The 21,584-nt window shown below is 37.9% G+C and overlaps 1 protein-coding gene across 5 annotated transcripts in view; it reads right to left on the bottom strand.

The window, feature by feature from the left end:
• Window positions 1-20,836, bottom strand: part of LOC139756362 (uncharacterized) — a 78,498-nt gene extending 57,662 nt beyond the window's left edge. Inside the window, exons 1-4 of one of the 5 annotated variants that reach the window (XM_071675731.1) lie at window positions 20,442-20,836; window positions 11,977-12,095; window positions 10,251-10,337; window positions 1,200-1,301 (exon numbers count right to left, since the gene is read on the bottom strand). In XM_071675731.1, coding sequence (XP_071531832.1) covers window positions 1,200-1,301; window positions 10,251-10,337; window positions 11,977-12,095; window positions 20,442-20,722 — 589 coding nt within the window. In that variant the 5' untranslated portion in view covers window positions 20,723-20,836. The remainder of the gene's footprint in view (window positions 1-1,199; window positions 1,302-10,250; window positions 10,338-11,976; window positions 12,096-20,441) is intronic. The other 4 variants (XM_071675730.1, XM_071675734.1, XM_071675732.1 and 1 more) reach the window with 4 other exon arrangements.
• Window positions 20,837-21,584: the final 748 nt, after the last annotated feature.

The raw sequence follows: 21,584 nt of genomic DNA, 5'->3' as shown, positions 1-21,584 counted from the left end.
TACTTCTACAATAAAAGAGTGTACAAATGGGATACAATGACTGAAGATATGGTTAATGCAAACAGCACAAAGAAGTTTAAGATGTATGAAAGTAGTGAATATTCAAGAGATAAGGTCCCATTGAGTGTAAAACTCCCTTTCTATACAGTACAAATAGGTAATTACCCAAACCCTAAGAGAAAATAGTCACCACTACTATGAAGAGATGATGAAGTTCTCTGAGTCAGGTTGGGAAAAGAATTCTACACCAAGAGAATATATATGAGTGTGTATAAGATGAAGTTCTTTGATTCCAGACTTGGAAAAGAATTCTACACAAAGAGTGAATATAAGAGTGCTAAAGGAGGTTATGTGAAATCTACTAAGAAGGAATCAAAGCATTGGTACCATGGAACACTAAAATAGGAAGAAGAATGCAATGGAAAGATTCATCATTATATGCCAAAAAGCAAGAGAACTCAAGGGTCCACTGTGGAAGAGGTACAAATATCACTCTAGCTGACCAGCATTAGAAGATGAAGAGCAAGAAAAGTGTACTACATGTTAGGGAGGGTGGAGCACAGGAGTACCAGCTTTTGTATAAAAAAGAAAAAAGATGTAAAGAAATGATGCAAGCAAGCAAAGTGTGTTTGGTGAGCCAAGGCCTTCAAAGTCAAAAATAATGTTAAACCCTTTCATACATAAAACCACCCCACTACACAAAATATCATTCCTCTGGCCTCCTCACCTGAAACACCTCTAACCTTACTCATTTCACTCACTACATTCTTCTATTTCTTTACAGAAGTGTTGTGTTGTTGCAGGCTAATGGAATACTATGCTTAGAAAAAAAAAAAAAAAAAATCTGTGGGACATTTAAAAAACAAAATACTGCATGTGAGAAAATGCTGTGTGTCTATGGCCATACAATAGTAAAGAAATGGTACAAGATCAGTAAAGTGGAGGTGAAATAAATAAAAACAGAAACTTTTAAAAATCTTATGATGAAATGAGAAGCAGAGATGGAATCCAACAAACAAACACACATACAAATGCAAATGAGAAAACCTTCTGAATTTTCTATTTATAAACAATGTAAAATCAATCAGCTAAAATTTTTGTCAAATTGTCATTATTTCTATCTCAAGCACTTTCCAATCTTAATTTAAAAAAGACATTAATGTAACTAGCTGGAGTACAATGCAAATATTCATACAAACCTCTTTTCAGTAAAGAATTCCTGTTTTCATCATTTACAGCATCACCAAATACTAGAGACCTTTTCTTCTTTGGTCTCACAAAGGTTCTCGTATCTATTTCACCTGAAAGTATATGCTCTGTCAAAGCCACACACTCCAAAATCAAGCAGCAAAAACTTTGAGAGCAAATGTTAGAACAAACATTAAAGTTAAATGGGATGACTTTGAATGTCAATCTTAACACATCTTACCATAGCAATACCCTCAACTACATATATATATATATGTATATATGGAAGGTGACTAAAAGGGGAGGGAGCGGGGGGCTGGAAATCCTCCCCTTGCGGTTTTGTTTTGTTTTTTTCCCAAAAGAAGGAACAGAAGGGGGGCCAGGTGAGGATATTCCAAAAAAGGCCCAGTCCTCTGTTCTTAAAGCTACCTCGCTAACTCGGGTAATGGCGAATAGTTTAAAAGAAAAGAAGAATATATATATATATATATATATATATATATATATATATATATATATATATATATATATATATATATATATATTTTTTTTCATACTATTCGCTATTTCCCGCGATAGCGAGGTAGCGTTAAGAACAGAGGACTGGGCCTTTGAGGGAATATCCTCACCTGGACCTCTCCTCTGTTCCTTCTTTTGGAAAAAAAAAAAAAAAATTAAGAACAGAGAACTGGGCCTTAGAGGGAATATCCTCACCTGACCCCCTTCTCTGTTCCTTCTTTTGGAAAATTAAAAAAAAAAAACAAGAGAGGGGAGGATTTCCAGCCATCCGCTCCCTCCCCTTTTAGTCGCCTTCTACGACACGCAGGGAATACGTGGGAAGTATTCTTTCTCCCCTATATATATCTATTTATTTTGCTTTGTCGCTGTCTCCCGCGTTAGCGAGGTAACGCAAGGAAACAGACAAAAGAATGGCCAAACCCGCCCACATACACATGTATATACATACACGTCCACACACGCAAATATACATACCTATTCATCTCAATGTACACATATATATATACACACACAGACATATACATATATACACATGTACATAATTCATACTGTCTGCCTTTATTTGTTCCCATCACCACCTCGCCACACATGGAATAACAACCCCCTCCCCCCTCATGTGTGCGAAGTAGCGCTAGGAAAAGACAACAAAGGCCCCATTCGTTCACACTCAGGCTCTAGCTGTCATGTAATAATGCACCGAAACCACAGCTCCCTTTCCACATCCAGGCCCCACACAACTTTCCATGGTTTACCCCTGACGCTTCACATGCCCTGCTTCAATCCACTGACAGCACGTCAACCCCGGTATACCACATCGCTCCAATTCACTCTATTCCTTGCCCTCCTTTCACCCTCCTGCATGTTCAGGCCCCGATCACACAAAATCTTTTTCACTCCATCTTTCCACCTCCAATTTGGTCTCCCTCTTCTCCTTGTTCCCTCCACCTCCGACACATATATCCTCTTGGTCAATCTTTCCTCACTCATCCTCTCCATGTGCCCAAACCACTTCAAAACACCCTCTTCTGCTCTCTCAACCACGCTCTTTTTATTTCCACACATCTCTCTTACCCTTACGTTACTCACTCGATCAAACCACCTCACACCACACACTGTCCTCAAACATCTCATTTCCAGCACATCCATCCTCCTGCGCACAACTCTATCCATAGCCCACGCCTCGCAACCATACAACATTGTTGGAACCACTATTCCTTCAAACATACCCATTTTTGCTTTCCGAGATAATGTTCTCGACTTCCACACATTCTTCAAGGCCCCCAGGATTTTCGCCCCCTCCCCCACCCTATGATCCACTTCCGCTTCCATGTTTCCACGCCTCGCAACCATACAACATTGTTGGAACCACTATTCCTTCAAACATACCCATTTTTGCTTTCCGAGATAATGTTCTCGACTTCCACACATTCTTCAAGGCCCCCAGGATTTTCGCCCCCTCCCCCACCCTATGATCCACTTCCGCTTCCATGTTTCCATCCGCTGCCAGATCCACTCCCAGATATCTAAAACACTTCACTTCCTCCAGTTTTTCTCCATTCAAACTCACCTCCCAATTGACTTGACCCTCAACCCTACTGTACCTAATAACCTTGCTCTTATTCACATTTATATATATATATATATATAATTTTTTTTCAAACTATTCGCCATTTCCCGCGTTAGCGAGGTAGCGTTAAGAACAGAGGACTGGGCCATTGAGGGAATATCCTCACCTGGCCCCCTTCTCTGTTTCTTCTTTTGGAAAATTAAAAAAAATTGAGAGGGGAGGATTTCCAGCCCCCCGCTCCCTCCCCTTTTAGTCACCTTCTATGACACGCAGGGAATACGTGGGAAGTATTCTTTCTCCCCTATCCCCAGGGATAATATATAGATATATATATATATCCCTGGGGATAGGGGAGAAAGAATATTTCCCACGCATTCCCTGCATGTTGCAGAAGATGACTAAAAGAGGAGGGGGTGGGGGCTGGAAATTATCACCTCCCGTTTTATAATTTTCCAAAAGAACAGAAAAGGGCGCCAAGTGAGGATATTCCTTCTATGGTTCAGTCCTCTGTTCTTAATGCTACCTTGCTAATGTGGGAAATATGTATGAAATATCAAAGTTCATTCTGCCTTTACAATCCTTGAAACTATGAATTGTGCAGGGTGGGCAAGGTATTTTTTGTTTATGTTTGTGTACACCTTTCATTACAAGGCCCAACATAAGAGTTACTCTTCTTACCTACAAGCATATTTCCAGCAAAGAATACTTTCTTTGCTAAGCTTTTTCATGTATGAATGCAATCCTAAAAATCCCATACTAATCTTCTACAGCAACTCTTGTTTCATTTATCAGCTTTTTATATAATCCCTCAAAACCACTTACCTTTCATATTAAATAAACAGTTCTATATATTTTACATTAGTTTTCTACTTATCTTCCTTCATACTAAACAACAGTCAAAGTGTCCATCAAACCCTCTGGAGCTACTTTTTCATTCTGGGCTCTGAAACATACTGAATGAAAGTGGTTCCTTTTTGATATTTTCTCTTCTTGCATTCCCTTTCATGTTCTATCTTAAGTCATAATTTTCTTAACTCTTCATGTGCATTCATTTTCAGCCAAATGAGAATACCCTAACATTAAGGGAAAAAGCATCTCACGACACAAAAATGCATATGTCAATCTCCATGCATGATGATTGACGTGTGGAGCTGGTGTGCATGTGTCTGTATGTGTGTTTTGACCTATGTAATAGTCCTGATATCTAGCCATTATGCTAATAACCCTTTTACAATGGTACTCGTAATAACACAAGCGTTATCAAGCACCATGCGGATAGAGTGTAGAATATCAATCAAGGCATTTACAAATTAGATCCATTTATTGTAGTAAATGTTGTTAAAAGCTTTCTCAATTTAATCAGAGCAGTATGTCAAAACTGTGGCCCCCTCCCGTTTTCTTGTAAGGTCAGGTCAAGACGCAGGAAAAGGGAGGGTCAGGGTGATACCTGATTCAAGCTTGTTTCTTGCCAATCATAAGGTCCTTAGGTCCTTGTTCCTTCTTCTCTGTGTCTGCGTCCATATGTTTCACATGCCATGGTTCAATCCACTGACAGCACATCAACCCTGGTATACCCCATCGTTCCAATTCACTCTATTCCTTGTGCGCCTTTCACCCTCCTGTATGTTCAGGCCCTGATCGCTCAAAATCTTTTTCACTCCATCCTTCCACCTCCAATTTGGTCTCCCACTTCTCGTTCCCTCCACCTCAGACACATATAACCTCTTTGTCAATCTTTCCTCACTCATTCTCTCCATGTGACCAACCAAACCATTTCAATACATCCTCTTCTGCTCTCTCAACCACACTCATTTTATTACCACACATCTCTCTTACCCTTTCATTACTTACTTGATCAAGCCACCTCACACCACATATTGTCCTCAAACATCATATTTCCAACACATCCACCCTCCTCTACACAAACCTATCCATAGCCCATGTCTCACAACCATATAACATTGTTGGAACATATATTCCTTCAAACATACCCATTTTTGCTCTCCAAGATAACATGCTTGCCTTCCACACATTCTTCAACACTCCCAGAACCTTCGCTCCCTTCCCCCACCCTGTGACTCACTCACTTCCACTTCCATGGTTCCATCAACTGCTAAATCCACTCCCAGATATCTAAAACACTTCAGTTCCTCCAGTTTTTCTCCATTCAAACTCAACTCTCAATTTACTTGTCCCACAACCCTATTGAACCTAATAACCTTGCTCTTATTCACATTTACTCTCAACTTTCTTCTTTCACACACTTTACCAAACTCAGTCACCAGCTTCTGCAGTTTCTCACCTGAATCACCCACCAGTGCTGTATCATTAGCGAACAACAACTGACTCACTTCCCAAGCCCTCTCATCCACAACAAACTGCATACTTGCCCCTCTCTCCAAAACTCTTGCATTCACCTCCATAACAACCCCATCCATAAACAAATTAAACAACCATGGGGACATCAGATACCCCTGCCACAAACCAACATTCACTGGGAACCAATCACTTTCCTCTCTTCCTACTCGCAACACGCTTTACATCCTCAATAAAAACTTTTCACTGCTTCTAGCAACTTACCTCCCACACCATACACTCTTAATACCTTCCACAGAGCATCTCTATCAACTCTTTATCATATGCCTTCTCCGGATCCATAAATGCTACATACAAATCCGTCTGTTTTTCTAAGTATTTCTCACATACATTCTTCAAAGCAAACACCTGATCCACACATTCTCTACCACTTCTGAAACCACACTGCTCTTCCCCAATCTGATGCTCTGTACATGCCTTCACCCTCTCAATCAATACCCTCCCATATAATTTCCCAGGAATACTCAACAAACTTATACCTCTGAAATTTGAATACTAACCTTTATCCCCTTTGCCTTTGTACAATGGCATTTTGCATGCATTCCGCCAATCCTCAGGCACTTCACCATGAACCATACATACATTGAATATCCACACCAACCAGTCAACAACATAGTCACCCCTTTTTTAATAAATTCCACAGCAATACCACCTAAACCCTCTGCCTTGCCGGCTTTCATCTTCTGCAAAGCTTTCACTACCTCTTCTCTGTTTACCAAATCATTGTCCCTGACCCTATCACTTTACACACCATGATCAAAACACCCTATATCTGCCACTCTATCATCAAACACATTCAACAAAACTTCAAAATACTCACTCCATCTCCCCCTCACTTAATCACTGCTTGTTATTACCTACCCATTTGCCCCCTTCACCGATGTTCCCATTTGTTCTCTTGTCTTACACACTTTATTTACCCCCTCCTAAAACACCTTTTTATTCTCCCTAAAACCTAATGATACTCTCTCACCCCAACTCTCATTTGCCCTCTTTTACACCTCTTGCATCTTTCTCTTGACCTCCTTCCTCTTTCTTTTATACATATCCCAGTCATTTGCATTATTTCCCTGCAAAAATCGTCCAAATGCCTCTCTCTTCTCTTTCACTAACAATCTTACTTCTTCATCCCACCACTCACTACCCTTTCTAATCTGCCCACCTCCGACCTTTCTCATGCCACAGGCATCTTTTGCGCAAGCCATCATTGTTTCTCTAAATACATCCCATTCCCCCCACTCCCCTTATGTCATTTGCTCTCAACTTTTTCCATTCTGCACTCAATCTCTCCTGGTACTTCCTCACACAAGTCTCCTTTCCAAGTTCACTTACTCTCACCACTCTGTGTGTGTGTGTGTGCGTGTGTAAGGCGAGAACGTTATCTCAGAGCAAAACTGGGTATGTTTGAAGGAATAGTGGTTCCAACAATGTTATATGGTTGCGCGTGGGCTATAGATAGATTTGTGCGGAAGAGGGTGGATGTGCTGGAAATGAGATGTTTGAGGACAATATGTGGTGTGAGGTGGTTTGATCGAGTAAGTAATGAAAGGTAAGAGAGATGTGTGGCAAAAAAATGGTGGTTGAGAGAGCAGAAGAGGGTGTTTTGAAATGGTTTGGTCACATGGAGAGAATGAGTGAGGAAAGATTGACAAAGAGGATATATGAGTCAGAGGTGGAGGGAATGAGGAGAAGTGGGAGACCAAATTGGAGGTGAAAAAATGGAGTGAAAGATTTTGAGTGATCAGGGCCAGAACATGCAGGAGGGTGAAAGGCATGCAAGGAATAAAGTGAATTGGAGCGATGTGGTATACCGGGGTCGACATGCTGTCAATGGATTGAACCAGAGCATGTGAAGCATCTGGGTAAACCATGGAAAGTTTTGTGAGGCCTGGATGTGGAGGTGGAAAGATGGAGTGAAAAAGATTTTGAGTGATCAGGGCCTGAACATGCAGGAGGGTGAAAGGCGAGCAAGGAATAGTGAATAGGAACGATGTGGTATACTGGGGTAGACGTGCTGCCAATGGATTGAACCAGGGTATGTGAAGCATCTGGGATAAACCATGGAAAGTTTTGTGGGGCCTGGATGTGGAAAGGGAGCTGTGGTTTTGGTGCATTATACATGACAGCTAAAGAATGAGTGTGAACGAATGTGGCATTTGTTGACTTTTCCTAGCTCTACCTCGTGCACATGTGGGGGGAGGGGGCTGTCATTTCATGTGTGGTGGGGTGGTGACAGGAATGAATAAGGGCAGACAGTATGAATTGTGTACATGTGTATATATGTATATGTCTCTGTATGTTTATATGTATATGTTGGGATACATAGGTATGTACATGTGCGTGTGTAGACGTGTATGTATATCCATGAGTATGTGGGTGGGCTGGGCCATTCTTTCGTCTGTTTTCTTGCGCTACCTCGCTAACGCGGAAGACAGCGACAAAGTATAATAAATAAATAATATTCTTCTCATACATACTTGCCATTTCCCGTGTTTGCAAGGTAGTACTGAGAACAGAGGACTGAGCCTACGAGGGAAAATCCTCTTTCTTCTTTTGGAAAAGTAAAAACTGAAGGGGAGGATTTTCAGCCTCCCACTCCCACCCCTTTTAGTTGCCTTTAATGACACGCAAGGAATACGTGGGAAGTATTTTCTCACCTAGAAGGTGACTAAAAGGGGAGAGAGCAGGGGGGCTGGAAATCCTCCTCTCCAGTTTCTGCTTCTCAAAAAGGAGGAAGAGAGAAGAGGGCCATGTGAGGATTTTCCCTCTTTGCCTCAGTCCTCTGTCCTTAGTGCTACCTCGCTAATGTGGGAAATGGTGAATATGTACGAAAAAATAGCGTAAAAGTGAAAAATCATATTTATCGAATGTAAATACTTCCTACATTTCACTCCCAGATTAGGTTGAATCAACAAAGTCTCCAATCACACTTCCATGAACAAAATTTCAGTGCACGTAATCCACTTAAAAGACTGATTCCAAATCAGCATATGAGTCAATGCATGAACATGACACCAATACATAGTGAGCTTTGGAGGTCAAATACCAAAAAGACCACAGAGGTAAATGACCTGAAAACTTTCAAACACAGAATAAATATTCTGTTCTTAAACACACTTTCAACAGAAGGCTCAAATTCTCTTTGACCTGAGGAAAAGAGGACAGTGTATATACATTTTTCATACATACAGAATAACTGGTTCTGGTTTTTGTATTACTGTAAAATATGCATAATATATACCTTCAATTCAAAGTCACCCATTTTACTATAATGTTTAAGAAAAACTATTAGTATGGAATACAAGCAATAATTATTACTTCCATTCCAGAAGTTATACATTTGCACCATCTTATGTTGTCAAGCAAGCTAAAAATTGTTAGTAATTTACAAGCATAATGTTGTAAAGCTTTTCAACAAATGCTATTCTAATACCTACACCCCTAATAAAACTACAAATATAACGGGGATTCAGTAAAGCTTGAATTACAAACAAAATTTCAAGGTTCTTAGAACTACATCCAATTGTATATTATACAAGGATGACCAAAGTAACAGAAGGAAAACAAAATTATAAAGCACACGATACAGAAAATACTACGTTCTTCAATAACTGCAAAATAACGAACATGTCTGATTTCTTCAGCTGCTATTAGTGGGATTTCAGGCCATGAGAACAGAGCAATTTTGGCAATATTTTCTACTCAGTGCATTTTCCCAGTTAATTCAAAAGCAATTATGAAACTTTTAAAAAAACTTGTAAAGAAGTAAATGAACACAAAACATGAAAAACATTTATCGATGAAAATCAGAATAAGAAATATTACACATGTAACAAATGAAGGTATAAACTGAGATTCAAATAAGATAACAGTCAAACAGAAAGGAATAAACTAATTATGCAGATCATGATATAAAGTACCGTACATCTTGTAAATAACTAAACATACGTAAAATAGAAAAAATACCACAGTATGTCTCGTACTCAAAGATCATCTTGAATAAATCCTCTTTGAAACAGACTAAGGGATAGCAAAGCTGTTAATTCAAGAGCAAAATTCATTGCCTGGTTATTAGAAAACACTGCAATCAATATGGTAGAGCACTGTCAGTTCAAGGTATTTCTACGTCATGGCCCCAACCTTCTCTTGAAAGTTATTTCTAAGTTAAAGATACATAGTAATATAATCAAAAAAAAGCTTAAATCACTGACAGTTAACAAGAGCAATAAAACAGATTTCTTTTGATCACGAGTAAAATATTCAGTTTAATGGCAATATTTCATATTTGCAATTTTAATCACAAAAAAAAAATTATACAAAACTAAACATAATCTCAACAAAAGTCCCTGCAACACGAACATTCTCAAGATCCAATTTCTTAACACTGATATGATGATCTAAAGACAGGGAAGGTCTGCCAGATAAGATTACAGCAATTTGATTCTGCGATGAATAAAACAGGACTCAGTACTGCCACTGTAATCTCTAAATCTTTACAAACTACAGAGGCTCTACCATACATAGCATGCCAATTAAGTGTACAAGTAACACACATGTTAGACTATCAATGTGCCTGTTTCCAAAATCATTCAATGCTCACCTCGAGAAGAAGGTGGAGACTCTGGAGACAGGACCCCAGATGATGAGCAAGGGCTGAAGGAATGCCGTGGAGAATGGTGTGGAGACACTGTGAAATAATGATATATGGAAAACAGCTCTAAGCACCTTAATGTTTGATGGCATAACTTTTCTAGCCAGCCAAATATGGTTTGTATACAAAAATCATGTTCACAAATATGGTGTTATCTGGGTCAATGAGTGGAGGGTGAAAGGGTAGTTTTTAAGATTAACCACATAAGTTTACAAGTTTGGATAAATCCTTAATACTTTAAATGGATTTACAATATTCACTGAAATGTCAATTCCTAAAATTCTTTTCAATATCTTCTCAAGATTCCTTTTAGATATTCTGATTCTTTTAATAAGGCTCAAAGAAGAAATTAATCTCTTCTACAACAGTACTAGATTAAAGTTAAGGGCAACTACTTAAAGCAATCCTGAAAGTCTGATATTGCAAAGTTTCTAATACTACTATATAAATCAGATAATGATGTATCATTAAATTTACTAAAGTACCAATGTTTGCAATTTCAAAGTTGAAAGTCACACATAATTCTTTAAGTACCAAGATTATATAAAAAATGGATATTTGCTCATAAAATTCACTGCCATCCACTTACTATGCAGAAAACATTGAGCATGTAGGGATCAGTGTTTCAGAACATTTACTTAAGGGTTCCCATAAGAGTTTGCATACATTAAAGAGTAAATTCAAAAGGTAGTACACTTACAACTGCATACATAAATTCTTTAAGAGTCTTATAAATCCCTGAAGGCATATGATCTTATTTGCAAAATTATATTAAAACCCTTAAAACCAGTAAAACCCTTTAACAAAAAAGGTTGAATGGGTTGTATCAATATTCTTTTTAACATCTGAGCCAATAAGATGAACTATCCCTTCAAGAATTCTTTTCCCTAGATATTTTTATAGGTACAGATGACAGCTATTTCATTTGTATTCTGGCTTAGTCAAGAAACAAGACTATCATTCTCCAATAGTGTAAGATGATGTTTGGGACAAAGTCCTTGATGAAAATTCATTGTTCATTGACAATAGTGTAAGATGATGTTTTGGACAAGTTCCTTGATGAAAATTCATTATTCATTGTCATAAATGAGCTATGAACCTGCCAAACAGATGGGAACAGCAAGGCCCACCTTTGGTGAGCAACTGTGCCTTTGGCATATATTCCTGGGGGAATCAACAACCAACTGCACTACAAGCAGGAATAGCTTGGGGCCACCTTTGGTGAACTAGAAACTGAGGGTATAGGTCATTACTGGAGGAAGCAGGTTGGTATCAAAAAGGGGTAAACTAAGGGGGGCAGCCCTGAATTCAAGGGGGGTTCCCTGGAACCTAAAGAGGCTGGTTGGTACCAGAGGAAGGAAGGTCAACACTTGAGGGGGGATTCCTAAAGGAGTAGCCCAGAACCCAAGGGAACCTATAAAATCAGTTCTTAAACTTCCATTAAGTTTCATTGATATAAATAAATAAATACTAACATATATGCACATTTCATTCATTACAGTAAGAATACAAAGAATAAAAACACAGATAAAAGGTTTTCATTCATCATGCAATCACATTCCATTTCAATGGACACTCAGTACAGTAATCAATATTTGATAAAAAATCTTAAACATCTGAACTATTGGTATTGCTAAAAATTCTTATCTAACCCTTATAAACAGTAAAAACTTACATGCAATTTGATCTAATTTGTTTATCAAAGACTTCCTGGTGACCAATAATGCTGGGTCATCAACATCTTTCCGTAACCAATCAGAGTTATGAGGTTTTGCTTTAGGTGACTCAAACAACCTGGAAAGATATAAAGATGAAGAAATTAATTATCTATAAAAGGCCTAGGAGGATTATCTACAAATCACCAAAAGCTTGCAAGCAAAATTGTAAAATAATGTTCTTTGCACTATGTATTACCTGTGTATAAGATTTGAAAATAAAAACACCGGCTGGTAAGGAAACATTAATGGAATTTAACTACAGAAGACAAGATGGGGCATTAACTTAAAAGTCCAAATCTACATGTAAACTAACACAGTAGGTTCATAAGACCACTAAGAAAAGGAACATTAACTCACACAACTAATGGAAAAGCAACCATCAAAATTCAGGAATTCCAATGTAAGATCTGTGAATGAATCATCTCATATAAGAATAAAAAATATCATCTTCCCAATTATCATACCTCCATAAGATGCATCCACGGAAAGTATCCTAGATTTCCTAAAGAACTTGATTTCTATAAACTCAGCCTTGGTTAGTGTGTGTGTACTAATAGAGTGGAATATATGTATAATTTTCAGATAATTTGTTCTTACATCCTACTGTATATGGCAATTCATTATCATTATTTAGGAGTCATGGTCTGTAAAATCATAGTTATTTAGAACTGATACTATTCATATTGTTTATATTCTGTATCATAGTTATTTAGAACTGATACTATTCATATTGTTTATATTCTGTATAAGGTTTTCTTTGGGGAACACTACCCTGAAGTTGTCCTCTGCCAGTGGCCCATCAATGGTGTGGAACTAAAGGCTAAAAAGTGGCACTGTAGTCCAACAGTTATGGGAGTAAAAGGCATGAGTGTCTGAGGGTGATAGTCCTGAATGTTATTGGGATGGTTTGTGAGAGTAAATGGAGGAGCTTGTGGAGAATTCTGTGAAGAATTCTATAAGTTATAGTTTGGATGTGATGGGGATTGGGAAAGCCATATTGTTGGGCAGGTGTGTACTGAGTGAAAATGGAAATGAAGAATGGAAGTTGTTGAAGGGCATGGAAGGAGAACTGGTATGAACAGCAGTGGGTAAAAATTATCAGGGAGAGGTAAAGACGGATGTGTAACTGTGCTATCACCAAAAGTATGGGCAGGTATCACAGAGAATAGATTTGAATGGATCAAGAACAGTGTGGGTGAAAGGAAAGGCTGAAATTGTAAATCATGTATGGGTATGTGTGTATGTGCCTGTGAATATAAGTACTGTGCAAGCTAACGATGAAATGAATCATTTCTGGAGAAATTTAAATGACTGTATAAATGGGTCTGAGGAGAGGAAGATGGTCATAATGGGTATAATGAACACATAGACAGAATGAAATGAAACTGGCAAGATATTAGGCAAAAAGGGAGTGCCTAGAAGAAATAAGAATGGAAGTTATCTTGTGGATGTCTGTGCTAAGAGGGATTCATTCCGTGCAAACATCTTTATTCAGCACAAGGTAAGTCATAGATATATGTGGATGAGAAATAATGGAAGAGAAGAAGAAAAGGGTTTAACTGAATATAAGGCAGCGAATAAAAGGCTGAGAAGTTATACTGGATTCTAAAGTTGTGAGAGGATTCTTAAAAGATTCTAACCATTTTACACTTCTCATGGAGTAAAGATCAGAAAGAAGTGGAGTTTTGGTACATTCTAGAATGGAGAAGTAAAAAGATTGACAAGGGAGATGATGAATCTGAAAGAATGCAAGGGGAGTAAGAAAAAAAGGGTGACCAAAAGTTTAGATGAGAGTGCAGTAGGGATGGGCATGTGTGAACGAGATATCTAAAACAGTTACAGAAAGACTGTTAAAGGTTGTAGAATTGATAGTTGCATTCAAAGTTGTTAGATACAAAAATAAAAGGGGAAATGTATGGTGGACAGGTGAGATTAGATATGCTGAAGAAAAGAAGAAAAAGGAACATGGTAGACTGCTCGAAAAAATGTACCAGTGGAAGTTCATCAAAGGAGGGGGAAGAATAAGAGACGAGTAAGTGGAATATTAAGAAGCTTTCCAAAGAAAGATTCAATAAAAATTATGAAAGAAAATTGAAGTAAAAAGTTTAAGGAAAATAAGAAATTGTACTAGAAGGTGAAAAAGGAAAGTGATGGAAGCAAGAAAGGAAAAGTAAATATGAGAAACGAGAAAGGGAAGTCGCTAAATCAAAAGGAGGAAATGACAGGAAGATGGAAAGAGTATTTTGAAGAACTGATAAATGTGGGATAAGGAGGCAGCAGTTGATATATGTATGAGTATAGATGAAGGAAGGAAAAGGATAAAAGTACAGGACTCTATATGCTCAGGCCCCCATTGCTCAAAATCTGGGGCCAGAACATACAGGGGGGTGAAAGGCGTGCCAGGAATAGAGTGAATTGGAGAGATGTGGTATAAATATATTATTATAATTTTACTTTGTCGCTGCCTCCCGTGTTAGTGAGGTAGCGCAAGGAAACAGACAAAAGAATGGCCTAACCCACCCACATACACATGTATATACATACACGTCCACACACACACATATACAAACCTATAAATCTCAACATATACACATATATACACACACAGACATATACATATATACACATATACATAACTCATACTGTCTGCCTTTATTCATTCCCATCGCCACCCCGCTACACATGAAATAAAAACCCCTCCCCCCGCATGTGCACAAGGTAGCGCTAGGAAAAGACAACAAAGGCCCCATTCGTTCACACTCAGTCTCTAGCTGTCATGTATAATGCACTGAAACCACAGCTCCCTTTCCACATCCAGGCCCCACAGAACTTTCCATGGTTTATCCCAAATGCTTCAGATGCCCTGGTTCAATCCATTGACAGCACGTCGACCCCGGTATACCACATCGTTCCAATTCACTCTATTCCTTGCACGCCTTTCACCCTCCTGCATGTTCAGGCCCCGATCACCCAAAATCTTTTCCACTCCATCTTTCCACCTCCAATATATATATATATATATATATATATATATATATATATATATATATATATATATTTTTGCTTTGTCGCTGTCTCCCGCGTTTGCGAGGTAGCGCAAGGAAACAGACGAAAGAAATGGCCCAACCCACCCCCATACACATGCCTTGATTCAATCCACTGACAGCACGTCAACCCCGGTATACCACATCGCTCCAATTCACTCTATTCTTTGCCCTCCTTTCACCCTCCTGCATGTTCAGCCCATCACACAAAATCTTTTCACTCCATCTTCACTCCAATTTGGTCTCCCTCTTCTCCTCGTTCCCTCCACCTCCGACACATATATCCTCTTGGTCAATCTTTCCTCACTCATTCTCTCCATGTGACCATACCATTTCAAAACACCCTCTTCTGCTCTCTCAACCACGCTCTTTTTATTTCCACACATCTCTCTTACCCTTTCTACTTACTATACTCTCACAACCACACTTGCCTCAACATCTCATTCCACAAACATCTCATTCCACAACTCATCCCTGCCACACCTCAACCATACACATGTCGAACCAACTATCCTCAACAGTAACCACTTTCTTTCCAAAATCGCTTCTTGACTTCCAACATTCTTCAAGGCTCCAGAATTTTCGCCACTTCCACCAATATCCGCTACAGGTCCACCTCCATAATCATATGTAAATATATCTCTTCTTTCAACTATTCGCATTCCGCATTTGCGACCGGTAGCCGTTAAAACAGAGATGCCTGAGGCTTATCCTCACTGCCCCTCTGTTCCTCTTGGAAAAAAAAAAAAAAACCATAAATACAATATATATGTAATCTCCCCTCTCTTTTTTTTCCAAGAACAGGAAGGGCCGGTGAGAACCTAAGCCAGTCCTTCGTACCGCTAGCGGATGTGATATATGAAAAAAAAAAAAAAAAAAAAAAAACACAAAATATATATCTCATATCATATATTTCATTAATATATATATATGAATCAATTTTGAGATGATCATATATTCTGTATTATGGAAAATATATAATAGATAATTATAATATATATGATTTTATTAATAATCAATTTTTTTTGAATACATAGTGCATTCCAAGCGTTGCGAGTTACCAAGAAACGCCGTAGCAAGGAAGCCACTTCCATAAACATGTAAATTGTCAGGACAATAATAATCAATAAATAACCAACTCTACACAGTTTAGTTTACCGACTTCACATGCCTTGACAATCATTCACAAAGAAAACACTGTAACACATTGACTGTCAAATATAATCTTTTCCTATCCACTGTCACCGTGCTTCCATCAACTCTATAAAAAAGTTCCTTTACTATTTCTGAAGTAGTGCTCGATTTGTCCACTCTTCATCTAGTTCCCAACGTAACCTCAAATGAATAATTTTGGTATCTTTCCTACCTCTTCTCCATGGACCAACTTTCAAAACCATCCAGTTTCTGCTACTCATCAACAGCCTTTAATTTCACCATCAAATACTATCTTTTAACTCACTTAGGTACTTACTCGATCAAACACCTCACACCAACATGTCCTAAACATTCTATTTCAGCATGTACACCTGTGTCGTAAACTCTATCCTAAGCCACAGCTCGCAAAAACAACAAACTGGAAAATGATTATCTTCCAAAAATACCCTATGTGCTTATCCGATAAGTATTGTACGACTAACAATTCTATCAAGCTGCCCCACAAAATCGCCCCCTCCCCCACCCTATGATCCACTTCCGCTTCCATGGTTCCATCCGCTGACAGATCCACTCCCAGATATCTAAAACACTTCACTTCCTCCAGTTTTTCACCATTCAAACTCACCTCCCAATTGACTTGACCCTCAACCCTACTGTACCTAATAACCTTGCTCTTATTCACATTTACTCTTAACTTTCTTCTTCCACACACTTTACCAAACTCCGTCACCAGCTTCTGCAGTTTCTCACATGAATCCGCCACCAGCGCTGTATCATCAGCGAACAACAACTGACTCACTTCCCAAGCTCTCTCATCCCCAACAGACTTCATACTTGCCCCTCTTTCCAAGACTCTTGCATTTACCTCCCTAACAACCCATCCATAAACAAATTAAACAACCATGGAGACATCACACACCCCTGCCGCAAACCTACATTCACTGAGAACCAATCACTTTCCTCTCTTCCTACACGTACACATGCCTTACATCCTCGATAAAAACTTTTCACTGCTTCTAACAACTTGCCTCCCACACCATATATTCTTAATACCTTCCACAGAGCATCTCTATCAATATATATATATATATATATATATATATATATATATATATATATATATATAAATATATATGTAAATCCTCCCCTCTCTTTTTTTTTTTTTTTTTTCTTCCAAAAGAAAGAACAGAGAAGGGGGCCAGGTGAGGATACTCCCTCAAAGGCCCAGTCCTCTGTTCTTAACGCTACCTCGCTAATGCAGGAAATGGTGAATAGTATGAAAAAAAAAAAAAAAAAAAAAAAAAAAATATATATATATATATATATATATATATATATATATATATATATATATATATATATATATATTGGAAAGGATCACAATTTTGAGCATGATCAAGTATATTCCTGTGAGTCCACGGGGAAAATGAAACACGATAAGTTCCGAAGTGCACTTTCGTGTAATAATCACATCATTGGGAGATACAAGAAAGAAATATAAGTAAGCAGATATACAATGAAACGCCGTAGCTAGGATGCCATTTGATAAACATGTGATTGTCCAGGACAATTAATTAATCAATAAATTAACCAGAATGCATCTATACAGAAGAAAGTTTAGATTTCAACTATGTAAACTGGCAGCTATTCACAAAGAAAACAATGTAGACATATAGTTAGACTATGTAAGCATATAAAATCTTTTTACACTAAACACTGTTCAGTTGCTTCCAATAACTTTTTACTAAAAAAGGGTACGTTTACATTAGTAATTTCTGAAGTAGTGTGGTTGATCAAAGCACTGTGGTTCAATACAGTAAGTCTCCCAAGAAGTAAGCTACAAATGAATGAATTTTGTGTATGTGTACCTGCACAGCAAGACACATTAGCCCAACCTATGTCAGGGTAATTCAGTGAATAATATACAGACAGACAGAACCAATATGTGAACCATTATGAAAAATTATACTAGTCTTTTGGTAACTCTACTTTTGGGGTGGGGTAGGGTGACAATAACTTATAAGTACAAAAATAAATCAAATTATAGAATATTTGGTTATGTACAGCTAGTGTAGGTTAATATTTTTTGGTTGGTAATGTATACATATGAAAAGAAGACAACACAAACCTAAAAAAATCTGATCTAACATTCCTAAAAATTACTGCTACAGGCAGAATAAAGTTCTAGTAATTGTAACAGAGCTAACAATATGATTTTCACTGACACAAGACATTAAAATTGCCATGCCCCAACAGGAAAAACTACCATAATTTTCTGACAACTGGGAAATTTTTCTGTGAATTTCACTTGGTAATGTACCAGTTTTGGGTTACCAGAGAATTACATGAATTATGAAGAAATGCATACCACTGAACTCCTTAAACTTAGTACTGATAGGTGATCTGGACTAGTGCTACATTACACAGAGAATTATCTTTTATCCTACAATAGATAAGTGATAGGAAAGGGCTATGAAGATCATGGAAAATATGGATGAACATAAGAGTACGCGAAACAATTGTAGAAATCAACAAAATCTGTAGAAACCTCACCTAACTTTCCTAGCCACCATGATTTATCATAAATATAATGTGGTGAGCTGCTGGGGAATTTGCAATGACTCCTTGTGGAGAGGCTTGGCAGCAGAGCCAACAGCCACAGTGTGCCGTCTGCAATATTTAAATTTTTTGAAAGATGGCGTGATATGGTAATCATGGGTGTGTCTGGTAATTTTGTCATTAAAACTGGAAAAAGATAAAAATCTCAGCTGTTACATAAATTACATGAGGTTTACACAAATTCTGTTGATTTCTGCAAAAGCTTTACCCATATTTTCCACGTTCTTCACTCCCTGATATTAATGAAGTTATTTACTATAGTGAAATAAAGCATAATTCTCCTAATAATTTGGCAAGTCTAAATTACTTCTATTTCGCATAATAGGTCCATTTATGTTTCTTCCAAACCCATAACCTAATATAGTGAAATAAAGCATAATTCTCCTAATAATTTGGCAAGTCTAAATTACTTTTATTTCTTGGCAAGTCTAAATTACTTCTATTTCGCATAATAGGTACATTATGTTTCTTCCAAACCCATAACCTGATATTTTTTGGACCATCCTAACCTTATCTAAGCAGAGCTAACTTTAATTTCTCTTAATCTAACCTAACTGTAGAATACCTAGCTAATATTAAGGTAATTTATCAATTTAGCACTGTATCAAAAGGAGCTTTGGAAAATTATTCCAGATGTTTTACATTTTCTATTTTGTTTATAAAAACATCAGCAGATAATGACTTGGAGCATGACTATTTACCGACCTATATAAAATAAGGCAATACAAGTTATGTTTATCATGAAAAATATGAGACTGATCAGTGTAAATGTAGGTACCAGAAATATTGTAGAGTATGAACAGAATCTATAAAAACCACTTAAACTCTCTTAGTCAGTGAAATGATAGCAGAGATATACCAGAGGATCATTCCAATGTATTTGTTTACATCCACATCATGCTGGCAATGAACTTTCCTGTGTAACTGGTAAACTTTGACTAGAATGTTGAAAATGAAGGTAAATCTTGATTGCTAAGGAGGATAGGTGAGGCTTTCATGTTATGCTGATATTTTGAGTAACAAACCCCATATCTTCTTGGGTGTGCTACTCTCATCTTTCGTAGTATCGTGCAATAAATGTATTGTTCTAAATCATGTCCTACAAGTATTTCTGTAATGATAACAAGCTACTGGCATCCAATGCACCTAATACTTATGTGATCATTTCATAGATATTTCCTAGATAATTTCAATGTAGAGCTAAATGGATAAAATACCAATTCAACAGAATGGATAGTTCATACCAAATTTTTCTGATAATCAAACTAACAGCTATAAAAGTATGTGCAGGGCATGGGAAAGGAATAAAAAAAAATTCTTAAAGCAAATTTTAAGCCTGAAACTATGTAGTACCAAACAAGTGCTACTTATGTGACAGCCTGTTAAACACCACCTAATAAGACAATGAAAAAAAAATTGACACAATTGCTCTCAGTCAAAAGAATGAAGACAAGGCCTATGACTATAATAATATTTAGCCCTATTTCTAGTCATATAGCAACTTCTATCTCTATAAACCTTGAAACAATATATCTGACCTCACGTTTTGACCCTCGAATGAGGTTGCTACCTTGAAGTTTCCCCCGACACAAAGAGCCACTTACCACGTCTCCTCGTCGGATATGTTGCTCTCCTCCAGGCCTATGGGTTCCATGGCATCCAGATTAGTATCCTGGAGTCGTTTCGGCGTGCTTGGTGCAGAGGGGTCGTCCTTGTCGCCGCCCACGGGAGAGCCGCCCCCACCACTGCCTTCCTTCATCAACTGCTGCCGCTCTGACCGCAATTCCTCATTCTGTAATTCTAACTGTTTAACTAGCGCCTGTAACTTTTTCACCTCGGCCTCTGTGTCCATCGTCTCTAGCCTATTATCCATAATAAGGCTCATCTTGGTGTCTCACCTCCAACTACAGTAAATACAAATAAAGGTTCACATCTGTGGTTTCACTTGGCATTGTAAACCCCGAAACTGATTTCACTGTCAGGAAGAAAAACAGAGCGGCCTGCCATCTGTTGGCGGCCGCCGCAACTATCGCGCCCCGTCTCTTTCCCCTCCTCAGCGTAGGGGGCACTCTGGAAAAACATACGCACGGTTACGCAAATTGGACAGGAATTTGCATTCAACACTCAAAGTAATCTTAGGAAGTAGTGCATACGGCAGATCTTATCATACGTACTACTTTTCAGGATTGTTAGCCACAGGAATTCTCAGCAGGGATCACTAGTCCTGTGCCATCTTCCAAGGTTTTCTTTTCCATTCTAGTTTCCTCTATGATTTTTCGTAATTTAGGTAAGCTAATGGTTGCGGGTTTCACCTACATTGATGTAAACATTTGTGACAAAAATCAACAAACAGAGCAATCAAGAGGATCTAAAGCAAATAAATGCTTCGATGAATTATTCGATATATTATATTAATCTGAAATCGAGCTCTTCTTTAGTAAACTAGTAGACTAGCCTATCACTTTTAATCTAAAGTTTTACATAAGTGCTCTGGAGGGCAAAGTTTCTTTGATTTACGTAAATTCAATCTGCAGAAATTAGAGATCTTTTAGACAGAAAAAAGTGAGACATTCTCACTGACCTTAGAGAAACTGTGACATCTGAGTGTTCACTTAAGTTCTATACAGTGTGAAAGTTATTTCCTACCTCAACATTCAAAATTCGTTTTAGTGCATGTAGAATAGTAGAGACCATGAAAAAGTTTGCACTCGAAAAGTGATCAGTAGTTTGCATAACATCCACTGATC

The sequence above is a fragment of the Panulirus ornatus genome, chromosome 21 (genome assembly GCF_036320965.1).
Source record: "Panulirus ornatus isolate Po-2019 chromosome 21, ASM3632096v1, whole genome shotgun sequence".
Classification (NCBI taxonomy): domain Eukaryota; kingdom Metazoa; phylum Arthropoda; class Malacostraca; order Decapoda; family Palinuridae; genus Panulirus; species Panulirus ornatus.
This window is presented reverse-complemented; position numbering and strand designations above follow the sequence as displayed.